This window comes from Atractosteus spatula, chromosome 16 (assembly GCF_055471065.1).
Source record: "Atractosteus spatula isolate fAtrSpa1 chromosome 16, fAtrSpa1.hap1, whole genome shotgun sequence".
Lineage (NCBI taxonomy): Eukaryota > Metazoa > Chordata > Actinopteri > Semionotiformes > Lepisosteidae > Atractosteus > Atractosteus spatula.
In genome coordinates, this window is record NC_142721.1 from 13,712,293 (window position 1) to 13,727,690 (window position 15,398).

Sequence of the window (15,398 nt, forward strand, 5' to 3'; positions counted from 1 at the left end):
ACTCCTGTATTCCTGTACTGCTGTACTCCTGTCCACCTGTTAGCCTATTCTCCTGTAATCCTGTACACCTGTACTACTGAAGGGTGATGAGTCTGGAGCTCGTTCAGCACAGTTAGGAAAAGAGATAATCGCAGCACTCAGAAACTCATAGGTAACTGGGACTGACACCTGATTTTTAGAAAAACATGTGCCAGGAGTATTGTTCACGCAAGCACTCAGAAAAGAACTGTTACACAGTGTTTTTTTTTGTTTTGCTTGTGTGTTTTGCTTGTCTTTGTTTTTCATTTATCACACTGCTGGTGTTGAAGCGGGGCGGCAGTGTTCCGAGCAATTTGAGACGAATAATTGCGTCGTAAATCAGGCGCTGAAGGAGCTGGGGATGGCTCTCCTCCCCCAACAATATATCGAGCCGCCTTGTTGCTTGAAATCCATTTCTCCTGGCGGCCGAGGTGCCGCAGAGGGGCCGCGAGCCGAGAAACAGCACCTGATCTGTCATTGAGAGAGAGAGAGCTTCGGCAGGCAAGCCTGCCAGGAGCAAAGACGAGCAGACAGAAATGGAGAAAAATCCTCCCGTCTCGACACCAGGTCTGCCGTTAGGAGGCAATTATTCACAATTACCTTCCGTGGGATCTCAGCACAAAGATATCATCCTGCAGACTCTCCTCTGAAGCCTGGCAGTTCTCTCTAATCCCCTTGGACTTGCTTGGAGTATCAAAATCCGCCTCACAAGTTCTGACTGCAAGAGGCAGTACTGCCACACTCACACCCTCTCTGTGCTTTCCTTCAGAAGCGCCCTTCTTTGGAAAGTAGTATAATCCCTCTTAAATAAGAGTCCTCACAGGGCCCTGCTGGACACTGCTTCCCCAGTAAGAGCTGTAAAAAGCATGCCCTTTCCTCTCCCACTCCTGCCTTTCGCTTTCTATCGATTCCACGACTGTGCCGTCAGAATTACAGCCCGTTAGTTCTCTCCTGGGGGCTGGCAGGGCAGGCCATTGTCTGAGCTAACCCACCTGAGGAGCTCTTTAACAAAGGTCAAGGCAACATGAAGACATCAGATCCTCTTACAAAGGGGCTCATGTCAGGCCCGTACAGCAGAAGCAGCATGCTGCAGGATAAGTGTACATGTGAGGAAAATCCGCGATAGGGCGCACTCACATGCAGTTATACAGTCCGTTCAGGTCCCAGCAGGTTAATCAAGGGCAGGTTACATTCCTTCCTCACTGGGCATTGAAATTAAACACTGCCTTTCAATGAAAGCACCTGAGCCACCTAGTCCCAATATAAGCTTATTGTATCTTCTCACTTATTTTTTTACCATTGTTGAGTACATTATTCTACATATATCATGCAAATATACACTATTGCAATGCAATTTCCCTTTTCAGTGGTGCTCTTGCCACAGTGGATATCTGTAAAATTCAAACTGATTGGATTGATCACCTTTTACTCTGACCTCAGCTTTTGCTTATATTCTCAGTGCACGCTAAGTGTGTCATTATTAAGCAACTTTTGACCCATGCAGTCCCATAGACTAATAATGCACAGCATAATAACTGAAAATATGTACATTTATTAGACCTGTGGTGAATACCGTTGTCCACCCCAGATAGCATGGAGTTCTCAGAATTGTTTGGAGGTGTCAGAGGTCACAGCTCTTCGCTATCTTGAGTTCCATGGCAACAGAATGTGTTGCCATGGCAACGGGAAGTCCAATCCTGATGGGTGAAGAGAAATCAGTGGAGACTCCTGTGTGAGAAGCTCGTAGCGTTTTATTAATTTCGCTTTGAGAGAGTTTTTTTTTTTTTGTTCCAGGGATTCATTCTGTGTTTATCCTTTCTCTCATCACAGCTTCAGCTTCTGCTGGCGATTTTTCTTTCTGCACCGTTAAATTGTCACAGCCCGTTGACTGTCTTGAACGTAGGTCACCTTTTATGAAAACATCAGCACAACCCCTTTAAGAGCAATGTTAATTTTGACAGGGCCTCTAATTGTCGAGCTGTTTTTTTTCCAGTGTGCCTGCTACTCTAGGGTAGAGGGTTTCTCCATTCCTGTGTGCAGCAATAACAAAAGGCCAGGGTGGGCAGTATTTCCTCTCCGCTGGTGAGATTTGTCATCACAGACGGGCAGCAAAGGTTGAGAAGGTCATAGATAAGGGGTTTCAGAGAGCTCTGACTCGTACATCACACCAAAACGGGCTGTCACTCTCACCAGCATTGACCCACCAGCAAAACTAGCGCATCCAGATGTGAAAATCCTAAATAAAAGGAGCTTGTCCGTAAAACTAAATTCTGGTGTGGAGTATTATTCGTGTTTTGTCAACAGTTTGCTTGCCTAAAAATACAAAGTGTTCACAGTTTCAACACAATCTAGCTAGAAGAAATGTAAATAGGTTTCCTATTTGACTTCCTGTTATTTGCATTTCCATTATGTTTACATGGTGACCTTTCGTTGGTAACATAGGCTTCAAAAACCCCAGGTGTGGATAACAGGCACCCAGCCCTTGTTTCCCTGCCCTTGCCTTTATGTTGTGTTTTCTTTGATCGGCGCTGAAAGCAGAGGAATCGGCACTCAGACCTCTCCCATCGCTCCCCATCCCCTGCCCTTTCTGGGCGGCGGCTGTGTTCACGGCAGGCAGTATTATCACCCTGCAACTCACAACTGGCAGCCCACTGAAGCTCAGCAGGTGTGAGCCTGGTCAGTACCTGGATGGGAGACCTCCTGGGAAAAACTAAGGCTGCTGTTGGAAGAGGTGTTAGTGGGGCCAGCAGGGGGCGCTCACCCTGTGGTCCATGTGGGTCCTAATTCCCCAGTATAGTGACGGGGACACTATACTGTAAACAGGCGCCGTCCTTCGGATGAGACGTAAAATCGAGGTCCTGACTCTCTGTGGTCTTTAAAAATCCCAGGGTGTTTCTTGAAAAGAGTAGGGGGTGTAACCCCGGCATCCTGGGCAAATTTCCCCCTGGCCTTTACCAATCATGGCCTCCTAATAATCCCCATCTCTGAACTTGCTTCATCACTCTGCTCTCCTCCCCACTGAGAGCTGATGTGTGGTGAACATACTGGCGCACTATGGCTGCTGTCACATCATCCAGGTGGGGCTGCACACTGGTGTTGGTGGAGGGGATCCCCATTACCTGTAAAGCACTTTGAGTGGAGTGTCCAGAAAACTGCCATATAAGTGTAAGCAATTATTATTATTATTATTATTCGAATCCACAGAGGTTTTCTACTGTGGCAGCTCTGATATACCGGCGATATGCTCCTGGGGCCGGGTGGGTTTATGGTGAAGGGGGACCACTGTGTGACAGAGGAAGAAAATAAAGAGGCACAACAGAGAGGCGCCGCGGCAATTATCAGATTATCGTGCAGAAAAGAGGAGGCTGGGCGTAAACTGTCAAGCAATCAAGCACTTGTCAACCGGCTAGGAGGCAGAGAGCTCAAGACTTACCCCATCTACAACTGTTTCAAGTGACTGCCTGGAGCAAACCAATTACCCGCACTGTCAAGACGATGCTGACTTCCTGAGTAAATTGCGGGCGCTGTGTTGGGCTGATCTGTCACAGGGAATGTCCTTTCCAGTGAAGGAAACCGCTGGACTGCAGAACAGCTCGGATGACTGGCGAGGAAACCCTCTCCGAGCCGCACTGTGGCAGCACAGTGCAGAGCAGGGAGACACTGTGAGAGTAGCCCACAGGGTACAGGAGAGAATAAAGCCACTGCAGTGCTCAGGCGAGGTGTAAGCATGGGGGAACACTGTGTAAATATTCATGACGTTAATGTCTACTTGATCAGAAGGGCTGTGAAGTAAAAATGAGGCCCCTGCACGCTTCTCTTCATTCGTTCTGTTTTCACTCACTCACGGTTTGCACCGACTCAGAAACCTTTTAAAGCCTCATCTTTCCACCAACAAGCGCCAGGCAGGAGCCTGTGCTCTCATGCCTGCCCATCAAGTAGCTCAAGGGAGCCAGCACCTGCAATCTGTCCCTCTCCCACCCGCCAAAAAATAAAGAAATCCTTCGTCCGTGTCTGAGTGCACACAGCTTCCACAGACACGCCCCAACACGCTTGAGAGAAAAGAATCAAAGAGCGAGCTCAGTTACTCAGATGCACCAGTTTATTGATTATGCACAGAGTTATACACAGATGCCATCTGATGCCTGAATCAGCAGGCTTTTCCAGTTCATTGATCAATTTAAGACACAGTAAAGCTATTTAAAAAATAGATGCAGGTTTTCATTCATAGTATTGTAACGCAATGGGGCTCAGGCGGGCGCCCTTGCCGCATTAGGTCGGCCCCGCACCGTCGGGGGCTCGAACCCGGGACTCCCGCGCCACTCAACAGGGACCCAGCCCGGTGAGCTAAAGAGAGATCTCTCCTGCTATTACAGGGAAGGGCGGCGACGTCACCGCTCTGGTAAGCCGGCTCTTACACAGTGCCTGTCGGCCATATGCGTTACAGTATAAACAGGGTATTCAAAAGCGTACTCAATGAAAATGCACACTGAAGCATCTTGCATCACATCAGTTTACAGAACAAATAGAGAAAGCATTCTTTGAGCTGGTCAGTGTAGCAATAGTGAAATATATGCGTTGCATTAAAAATCCTCCATTGAGATCTCAGGTGTCATGACTGTGATGATGCTCACGTCCTTGCCTCTTGGATCAGTAGTATTGGCTAATTCAATCAGAAACAAAGATTAGAAAAGAACTGTTATGTGCTTATTCGCCAGAGTATCCAAGTGGCAACAGAAGGGCTGATGTTCCGGTTAGCAATCTTCTGCAGCAAAGCAGAAGTGCTGTTTCTGGAAAAATATGTGCTCAGATGTCATTCCTCTCCTGTCCCATCAGTCCCTTGGGTTAAAATACTGTTCCAGACAGGAACTACAATCATCTCTGCACCAAGAACCAGGGCATCTCTATTTCTGTTTCAGCTGAATGTCTTAATTGCAATTCCAAATCATTTGGCTGGTACGATATATTTTTAGATTAATTCAAAGGTTTTGCACTTAATTATTTCATAGAGGAAAGTGGGATTCAAAGCACTACACATGTAAAAAAGTCCCTAAGACTTGAAGAGAGACACTACATGTGCCCAGTTGATTACTGTAAATGCTTAGGCTAGATTAAGAAAGCAGGAGGTTCACAAGCTGGCTGGAAGATGTGGTAAGAAACTACGAGAATGGAGCAACAGTCCTCTGTTGAAAGGGACATACTTACAGCATCGATAAAGCCTGTTGATCCTCTCAACATCCAACTGGTCCATCTGTGTGGCACGCCCAATGGCCACATTTGGATCGGGTTTGGGTACAATGGTGGGTTCTCTGTTTCTGGAGAAGGCATACCTGGAAAACGATGCACTGTGAGTGGAGATGTGCAGTGCAGCTCAAGCATTTAGAAGCAGCACTTGCAGAGAGTCTGCAGGAGAGAACATTAGTCTGCATTCACTGCCACTGGTAGATTGATTCATAAATTTGGTTTCCTGGGCAGCCCACCATCTCCTCTGTAGACACCAATCAGCTTTGTCATGCGGCAGAACTGAAGGTGGTAAAGCACTAATTCATACATATATATGTCCAAAAAAAACTGCACGACAAGACACTTTAACTTGAATTGTCTTTCCTAAATTGCATACTTGTCTACCACTAATGCCCCTCATTCCTATTTTAAAGGCAGGCTTTAAAACTATCCAATCAAACCTTTATCAATCGGTACTGAGAGATATTAAAAACACAACAAGTGCTAATGGTTGCAATATTTGACGTTTCCTGCTCTGGCACCACTTGTGTGAAAATATATGACCCTGAGAAAGGATACAAATGAGAACAGGCCGCTGGGCCTATCTAGCCCATTCGGTAGTTAGCAGTGAATCAATCCCAGGATCTCATGTGGCTGTTTAGTGGCCAGGCAGCTTATTCCAGACTCCCACCACAGTTTGATGTCTCCTGCCTCGCTGTTAAATGGACTTCCATGTAGAGTCCGCTAAGCGGAAATGTTCTCTTTGTGTATCCCAGCCTCGTCTTTAAAAAATAAGCATGCAACCCACAAGGGTGATGTACTATACAGGGGGCCCAGTTCTGCACAGTTTTCATGTCTGGTTAACAAGCGCGTTGCTCAGCAGATACAGAGCACAATGCTGACATGCTTGCATGTTTCCACGGCTTGGGCCTATTCCGCAGTGCTGTGCCAGGTGGCAAAGTGGCACGTATGTGTTGCAAGGTACTGGAGACCTTTACATCACTGACCTTCCATAGTGCATGACAGAGTTGTAGTCATACGGAGTCCCAAGGTTATTGGTGTTAATCTTTCTGAAATTGTACTCCATACCTAGAAAGGGAAATCATTTTGAATTATTGTGCAGGCTTTAAAATATTTTTAAGCTGCTTTTGAAGGAAGGTTGAAATTGTTAGGCACGTGGACATCTGGATTCCATATTTCAAAGTTCATCTTCATTTCAGAGGAAATCATGGGACTTTCTAACGCATTTCAATGCAGCTCCTTAGGTACAACTAGCACCTTAATTATACTGAGGTTGGATGGAATAATCAAGCAGAAATGGGGCTGGTTGGCTCACAGTTACTGCTAAGGACAGAAATGGACTCGGGAGGTGTGTGATTTTAACTATGGCTAAACCACGTTACGATCAGGCGTTACTGAATCTGGTCCTAGGGGGGCGGATTCCAGACTTTCAGTCCAGCTGGGCTTGTCACATCCTAAATCAAATAGTTCGTAACTTGAGCAGAGCGGTTTAACAGCCTCTGCCGGCTCCACTCTTCACCCAGGGAGCGGTTTCGATCTGAGGGCTCCCCGCACCTCTGACGACGTTCTCCAGCAGGATGGTGACGTGCTCGTCGCGGTCGCTGCGCGTCTGCTCGTGGTTGAAGCCCAGCGCGTGGATGATCTCGTGCTGCGCCGTCCCCAGGTACACGCAGCCCCCCCTCTGCAGGGACACCACCTGTCTGCCCCCTCGCCGGCCCACGAACGAGAAGCACCTGAAAGACGCGGAGCGGGGCGTGTGAAACAACAGCAGGGGGCTGCCGGGGGCCCCGACTCGGGGCTCGGAGAAGCGCGGAGGCGAGAGCAAGCCACCCAAGGCAGACTGCGGGCGGAGATGCGCAGCAGGAGGGGCGTCACAGCCTGTCATGGAGGTGTGCGTGTCCTTGCGGCCGGTGTCGGACTGATCCACCCCGCAGCACAACTGTGCCAAGCTCCTGAATCCCTGAGGGTACTCTCACGCGCTGCAGTGGGCAGGATAGACAGACCCCTGACAGGCTCAGGAGCTGTGAGGAACTCGGTCCTGAGGCCGTCCAAACCGCTGACCCCCATAAAAATGCAAGCGAGCGCCTCGGAACTGAGCTGTTAGCTACACGTGTGCTGTGCGCATAACCTGCCAGGAACCGGACAACAAAAAGAACGATTACAGAGCAGGATTGGTAATAACCTAGATGTGCAAAACTTACCCTTTTCCAGAAGCTCTCTAATTGCTCATCACAGTATATTTTTGCTCTTCGCTGGTCCCGGAGTGTACCTTTAGCTTAATAGTAACAACATGCAAAACTCACAAAAAGCAGTAGTTTAAGTAAGGGCGCTGCGTCAGCATGCGTAGGCTACAAAGGAACAAGTCGAGGTTTATTCCCTGCTGAAAAGAGAAGAAAGGAAACGCGACGTTTCAGCTGTGGAGCCTTCTTCGGGTGTGAGAAGAAGGCTCCACAGCCGAAACGTTGTGTTTCCTTTCTTGTCTTTTCAGCACAGGAATAACCCTGTTACTTGCTCCTGGAACAAAGGAGCAGAGATCAAAGGCGTACACATGACTGCAGAAGCGATGCGCGCAGCGGAGACCAGTCTTGAGAGGCACCGCCGTGCGGAGGCGAGCAGAGCTTGGCCGGTTTTCGAAGCTCGCCTCTGTGCGCCTCTCGCTACCACGGCCGTGAAAGCAGTGTGGGGGCAAGGGCAAGGGGAAGCAGACTTTGTATTTATTTTTGATTCAAAGGCCGAGAAAGTCGGGCTGCAATACCCAGCGCGAGACTCGATGGAGATGTAGTCTCGCTGGTTTTGGCGAGGCGTGAACTGGACGCAGGTGTAGGTCTGGATGGATCCCAGGGCACTCTCGATGACCCCCCGCTCTCTGGACGCTACCAAAAGCAAACACATGGAGTAAAGAATGAGAATGAATTATATTCACAATCCCCCAGCATTTTGGCTCGCTGCTGTCGCTTGGCGCGCCGTATGTGTGAACAGCAAGCTCAGATTCTGTTAGTTCTGAAAGGTTTTGGAATTCTACTTGCAATGATTAATCTGGTCTGAAGCAGAACTCATCCCCTATGGAAGCCCGTCTCCGCCAGGGAGTAAAAAAAAAACGCGCTATGGTATCTCAGAATTGCGACTTAGTATCTCAGAATTGCGTAGACCTGGGTTCGAGCCAATGCAGAGGCACGAACTAGGGTGGGAGCGGCGAGGGCACAAGCCCTAGAACCCGAATCCGTTACAAACAACAAAGGGACAGACAATGAAATATGGGCTATTTCGAAGTCGCAAATGTGAGATATAAAGTCGGAATTCTGAGTTGCTAAGTCGCAATTCTGAGATACTAAGTCGCAATTCTGAGATACCATATTTTTTTTACTCCCTGGCGGAAACCGGCTTCCATAATATGTAAGTTTTAGTGTTGAGTTTAAGAAAATAAAAACCGCTAAAAAAAAACAAACTGACAAGGCACTACGGGAACGCACGGTCAATTGGATGTATTATAGCAAAAAATATTTTTATCTTAATTATTTATCGTTTTGTTTCCTATGACTTGTTGGTGGCGGCCATCGTATCCAATTCCCCTGGAAATCTGTATCCCCTTCCGAAATCCACAAGCGCCCTTATCCCACGGACTTTTCCCATGTCCAAATGATTGATGTGTGACACATAGGGACAGAAGACGCACGCAGACACTGTGTGCTCTTTCGGGTCCCCTTGTCTTGCGTAAAGATAACTTAAGCTTTCACTTACATGGTGACAGTGTATTTGTTTTTTACATGAATCCCAAGCAAACCCTTTAAAGGCACCGAAAACCCGCTACAAAAAACAGACATCGGGCTTCTTTTTTCATTCGTATCACGATAAGCAAAGGCACGAATACGGACGCAGGTGCTGCCTATATATCACGAAGCATCCTGGAAAGTTTTGTGGAGTGTGTGCTCGTTACGGAGGGGGGATACAGATTTCCAGGGGATACTGAATCGGATACGACACCCGACATCCTCGGGTGTCGAATATCTTTCTCACTGGAAGGGAAGCGGCGGATAAGAAACACTTCACGGATTAATGGGTACCGTTGCCAACCCAGGGCATTCACGCGAGCGCATCTTAAACACACCAGGCGCGTCGCGAACAGCGCAGCGTAAACTTTCCAACGCTAATCGTCACTCTGCAGACGTCACTGAAATGGTCTCTTACAGAAGTCTCTGGAGATGACGTACGGAACGGTCACGACCCCGGTCTTGGACCTGCGCCACAGGCAGCCGCGGGACGTGCAGGGGTCGGCGTTCCCCAGCTCGTCGCTCACGGCGATGTCGCCGTACTTAATCAGAGGGCCGCCGGGGATCTGTTCTGAATAAAAAGCAGAAGAAAAAGAGAAAGTGTAATAGCGCATACCCCCACAACGAACAGAAAAACGTCAGTCTATGTTTTGCTTTGATCTTCAGATGCACAGCAAACCCAGCAATGGGGACTGTCAAGCACCCATTGCAGAGCGACTAAAATACCGAAATGGGGCGTCTTAAAACTGGTTCCGAGGCGTTATCAAGATCTTGATGTATTAATTTCAGGGGCTCCTCGCTTCTCGCTAAAGCAACTCGGTTGTAGAATCTCGCAAAATTACGCTACACGTGACATGTCCTATATCTTACCTAGATTCCTGTTGGCTTTCTCAATCAGATCCCAGACTGCGGGCGCCTCACCGCGTACTGTGCTGCTGTCTGTGGAAATAAAATAAGTGAATCAACACCGTGAAAATACTCTTTCCTGCTCTGTGGCGGCACACTGTACATGGAGACAACCAGTATTTCATTTTTAATGCAAAATAGCGCAATGTCCAGAGGGCTCAAAATACAATCCAATAAAATTTAGCTATTAGCCATATCCCCCTGCAACTCCTAGCTGGCAGCCCCACTGGAGCTCAGCAGCTGTGAGCCTGATCAGTACCTGGATAGGAGACCTCCTGCGAAAGCCAAGGTTGCTGCTGGAAGTGGTGTTAGTGGGGCCAGTAGGGGGCGCTCACCCCATGGTCTGTGTGGGTCCTAATGCCGCAGCATAGTGACGGGGACACTATACTGTAAACAGGCGCGATCCTTGAGATGAGATGTAGGACCGAGGTCCTGACTATCTGTGGTCATTAAAAATCTCAGGGAGTTTCTCAAAAAGAGTAGGGGTGTAACCCCGGTGTCCTGGCTAAATTTCCCCCTGGCCTTTACCAGTCATGGCCTCCTAATAATCCCCATCTCTGAACTGGCTTCATCACTCTGCTCTCCTCCCCACTGAGAGCTGGTGTGTGTGAGAGGACTGGAGCATCATCCAGGTGGGGCTGCACACTGGTGGTGGTGGAGGGGATCCCCAATACCTGTAAAGCGCTTTGAGGGGAGTGTCCAGAAAAGCAATATATAAATGTAAGGATTGTTTATTTATTATTTATTAGAATCCAATTCATTAATTGTAAATACAATTGTTTGACAAGAACCAGGAACCAGGGGTGATTTGTCGTAGCCAAAACACGACAGTTCAATAAAAATGCTTACCTAAAGCGTTCTTCTGCTCTTTCTCCAGACTTGTGTCGTCACCTGCTGGTGCGGATGAATATTTAAAGAATAATTAGATCACGAGTTAATGCGCAGCTCACTTTCTCTGTGTTTGTGGGGTCGTCTTTTCCCGAAGAAGACGGCGCTAATTTGTGCTGGTGATCTAGACGTCGGAATAGTTAGTCAACTATAGTCAGGTGATCCCTAGACAGAATGACAGGCAAACACCGTGGAAGCAGCAGTAAAAAAAATAATAATTTCAGCAATAAAGGTAAAAAATATTTCATGCAGTTTAGTAAAAACAGAAATTACGAATACAAAATGGGAAACGCTGAACTAGAAGAGGCTACCCATAAAAAAAGACTGAGGTGTTATGTTGACGTGTTAGATGTGTTATGTGTTATCTTCGACACAGTGTGTGGCAGCTTTTTGAAAGAGAAAATACTAGGCTGTAAATTTTAAGCGTAGAATTTACATCAGAGGATGTTGTTAAAAGTTACAAGACGTGAAACTTATCTTACACTGCCACCTACTGACGGTTCATGGCGCTGTTTCGAAAAAAATATAATAACGATCGTCATATTTTCTCTTCATATAGCAAAGGGTGGTATATTCTCAGTGTCGTAGAAAAACGAAGTCATATTTAGCTTCAAAGGCGTGTGATTTTGTTTCCATTGATGTGGATGCGTAATGAATCAAAACGTATTGTGCTATTCTCAGCGGGATGTTTACTGTTTAAATATCCTGTCCCAGTAGGTCTATCTTCAGCCTTGCTATGTGTTTCATACAGAACTATACCTGTGTAGCCGCTTTCTTCATTATTGATCTTCAGGTCCAATGAAAACTGCAGGTGAAGAAAAGAACGGCTTCACATTTATATTAAAACTGACAAAACACTGCTGGATTCCTTGCGTGTAACACTCTGTCCCTCTCATATCTTGACTTAACGGGCAGGACCTCAGTTAAAAGTGTCAACCAGTCAGATGTTTAAGTCTTTAGATTAAGTTTATTACATGAATCAGAAATCAATAAATTTATTTAATTTACATTATTAAAGAACGATGACTAACGTATTTTTTTTTTAAAAAAAGAGACATTTTACCTTGATCGCTGTGACAGAAAATAAGAAAATCATTTAAATCGATCGCTGAGCTCTCCAGAAGAAACAACTAGTTTGTCTTAATTCTGATTACACAGAGTTCGAGACGTACTGTAGTACTCCCAGCCCTCCATTCGTTTTAAAACAGCTTTAACCGCTGGATCGCTGGATACGCCGGAGCCTATCCCGGCAAGCAAGGGGCGCAAGGCAGGATACACCCTGGACGGGCCGCCAGTCACCGCGTAACTTCAGACAGACGAACATGTTTCCCCTTACCTCTACAGGGTAGCAGTGAAGCGCACGGAGCCAGGCGACAAAGAGGATGCTCGCGAGAACAGAGGTCATGGTGACAGACCCCACAGGCTCAACCTGATGCCCTCGCGCCCTCGCGCCCATCTATATATATCCCCACTCCACGCTGCGAGAGCAGAAGTTCAGGGCGCCGTTGCACAAGCGTGTGGTGAAAGCCCCAACGGTTTTAACAGAAATGCCATATATATCTGGAAAAAAAAGTGTTTCCTCAACCTGATGTTTCTGTGATTTGCATACTTGAGCGGTTCTGTGCATTTTCGTGTATGAATCCCTAATGATTAAAATGTTAAAACCCGAGGAGCATATAAGATATTAATGTCTAAGTTTGCGTAGATTCATGCATTTGTATATTATGCTAGTTTTTTTTTCCCCAAGCAAAAATAGAAAATATATATTTCGTTCGGTAAAGATTTTTCTGTGCCAATAAAAGTCTAAGGAAATCAGTGCCTTGGTTAAAGAATATGTAATGTATTTTTATATTTTGTTACTAGTGGTACTGCAGGGCACTCCTATGCAGTATTCTACAGTATAATAGCAGATCCTTGGGCATTAGTTTTTGAGAAGTTGGCCAAAAGCAACAGAGTATTTTCTGCAAGCTCGTCTCTAGTTGTTTATGAATTACCTTCATGGTTATGTGGGAAGCAAAGAGTCAAAGAGGAGTCCCCGTTGTGTTTTAGGACGGTGCCCCAGAGATATGGAGTAGAGTACAGTAGCTAGACTGTCAAGCACAGCTGAGCAAAGGTTGTGTGGAGGGGAGTACATTTCTAACACATTGGCTGGACACAGAGACATAATGCATCTTCCTGAAAAACAAAAAAGGGAACCAAGAACAGAAAATGACCAAGACTTAAACGGGTTTTTTTTTGCATCACAACAAATAAGAAAGCACACGTGCGCACAAACCACAATATGCTTTAAGAGCTTGTAGAATGAAATGCACAACAAAAGTGTTGGGCAATCAACGAAAACCTCAAAAGATGCAATTTTCCATACTGATCTTAAAAAAAGGATCTGAATGCTGCAGGTTACAACTGACTCCAGTTTGCGCTGTCTGCTCTTCTGACACAGGCCTCCCGCTTGTCCTGTCTGCCAGATTATGAACTCTGGGTGACAGGAGCTTCTCTGGTCATGCCGGCAAATTAACAATCCATTTCCTTCGCTCCAGTGCCTTTTGCCTTTTGCTTTCATCTCAAAGGCTCTCAAAAGCACTTTGCCTGCAGGAGGGGACCCACTTCACCCATTACTGAAGTGCTGTCCCCGCCTGAAGACAGACCAGTTAGTTGCTTTATACCGATTACATTCAAAGTAAACTTCAGATCGTTGAGATCCGGAGTTTCTGTCGAAAAGTGCCCTGGGATCTTTGCATTCCTGGGTTTATAATCCCAGCAAGAGGGCGATACCCAGCAAGAAGATGTTCTTATCTTATCTTATACCTCCTACAGCATAGTGTACACAGTCACCATACGGTAACCTTGGTTGGAATATTCTGGTCCCGAGTAGACTGCGCCACCTGCTGGATCCCCCCTCCACTACATTCATTTCTCCTTGCGTTACATTCGTTGTATATAGTCGAATGTGCTGATTTGTTTTTATCAACGCTGATATAGTATCCCCTGTTGCTGGTATTTTTACGATGGACTTTTTTGTTTGGGTATTTAAGGTTGAGCATGAGATCTGTGCTTGGGGTCATAGTCGTTGTTTTTTTTTCACATCGCCGGGAGTTGAGAAACGGTCAGGAAACGCGTCCGTTTTCGCAACCGTCGGACTGCAGCCCTGTCGGTTCGCCTTGCGTCCTGCCTCTCAGATTTGCCCCGCAGAAAGAGGAAGGTGCTGTTGCACAACGTTAACAGCTTTGCGCCAGGGGTGAATTCGGTCTTTGATTAGGCAGCGATGCACCTTGATCGGCGGTGCATCAGATCCGCCTCCGCCAGAACGGTGTTTACGCTACCGGCATTTAACGTGACCTTATGGTATTTAAATCTGGGGTCGAAAAGCAAAACCAAACTGCCCGGAATTGTGAAAATGGCTGGAAACATAATTGGGGAACAGCAGCCCCAACTCTGTGATTTATACGGCGATACAGTTCTCAGAATGGCGAGGAACATCACAGCTGCCTCCACACACCTGCTCCATTCTCAGATCATAATGTTCCCATCAGGGAGACGGCATAGGGACCCCAATTCAAATAAAAACATTTATAAGACGTCCTTTGTCCCCTCTGCACCAAAACGACCCACTGAAGGTCTGTCAATGTAGCCCCACCTCTAGTTATCCAGTTATTTATGCATCGCCTACTGTTGCCGTGATTTCAATGTGATTGTATGTGACTCTCGTGTGTTTTGTACTTCCGTGGGAGAAGCCAAAGACAGCTTTCCGCAGCGGCGGACAGTGAGGTGTCTGTCCGCAGCGGCGGGGTGCGGGTTCGAGTCCCCCGTGCGCCGGGGCTGGGTGTTCCGCTGGGCGTCGTGTCCACTTTCTGCAGCCCCGCGACAGAGGGGTCGAGCGCTCAGCTCCATGAGAAAGGGGCGCAAATATTTAAGTCGCGTTGCCGGAAAAAAGCATTCAAGTATAATAGTAATAATACCGTGGGCGGCTTAGACCTCGTTAGCCTAAGTTCTGCGTAAGTATAGGTCTAATTCTGGGACCTTGTTCAGCGGTATTAGATCATTTTGATATTTGCTTTGTACAACAAATCTCAGAAAATGCCCCTCCTGTGTCAGTGCGTTTATAGCAGTATAAAGCACGCTCAGAAAGGGGAACCCTTACTTGATTTGAGCGAGCTTTACGTAATACATTGTGTAAGTGAGCGATTTTTTTTTTACATTTGAATTTCTCTTCAGAAAAAAAAAATTGCCGTCCCCTCGGCAGAGAAGTTTACAACGATTTAGTTTCTAAGAGAAAATCGGAGATTATCAGTGCTTTTTTTAAAAAAACAATTACCATGGAGAAACGTTCTGCGCTGTAAAAACGAGTCGTGAAAAAAAAAGTCCGGTTTTACGTCAAACAACCTCCTTGTATCGAAATTTACTCTGTTCCTATGACAGCCCATGCTGTTAAACCCTGTGCATTTTTTTTGTTAATTGTAGTGCATTTACAGTGATTATGCGGCACTGCGTGAACGTTTAAGCCATTGATTATTGATCATGCCCTTGGCACGGCCAGGCGGTACTGCGCCTTTAAGAGTTTGAAAGAGCGCGTGGCGGGTC

The 15,398-nt window shown here is 46.7% G+C and overlaps 1 protein-coding gene across 2 annotated transcripts; it reads right to left on the reverse strand.

Moving 5' to 3' along the window:
* Positions 1–4,099: 4,099 nt before the first annotated feature.
* LOC148819617 (hatching enzyme 1.2-like) lies at positions 4,100–12,267 on the reverse strand. 2 transcript variants are annotated; one of them, XM_088934895.1, is made up of 10 exons: positions 12,157–12,267; positions 11,580–11,625; positions 10,782–10,823; positions 9,897–9,965; positions 9,445–9,597; positions 8,015–8,132; positions 6,814–6,992; positions 6,246–6,327; positions 5,221–5,345; positions 4,100–4,678 (listed from the first exon to the last, which is right to left on the reverse strand). In XM_088934895.1, the coding sequence occupies exons 1-10, from the start codon at positions 12,223–12,225 to the stop codon at positions 4,599–4,601; spliced, it is 963 nt and encodes a 320-aa protein (XP_088791021.1). In that variant the 5' UTR covers positions 12,226–12,267; the 3' UTR covers positions 4,100–4,598. The 2 variants fall into 2 exon arrangements, with proteins under 2 accessions (XP_088791021.1, XP_088791020.1); XM_088934894.1 differs by having other exon boundaries at positions 10,782–10,826.
* Between the last annotated feature and the right edge of the window lie 3,131 nt (positions 12,268–15,398).

Coding starts and splice junctions, on each gene's coding strand:
- LOC148819617 (XM_088934894.1), bottom strand. CDS start 12,225: ATGACCTCTGTTCTCGCGAGCATCCTCTTTGTCGCCTGGCTCCGTGCG. Junction 6,993..8,014: donor TCCATCGAGTCTCGCGCTGG/GTATTGCAGCCC, acceptor CGCGTCTTTCAG/GTGCTTCTCGTTCGTGGGCC. Junction 6,328..6,813: donor GCTGGAGAACGTCGTCAGAG/GTGCGGGGAGCC, acceptor TTCCCTTTCTAG/GTATGGAGTACAATTTCAGA.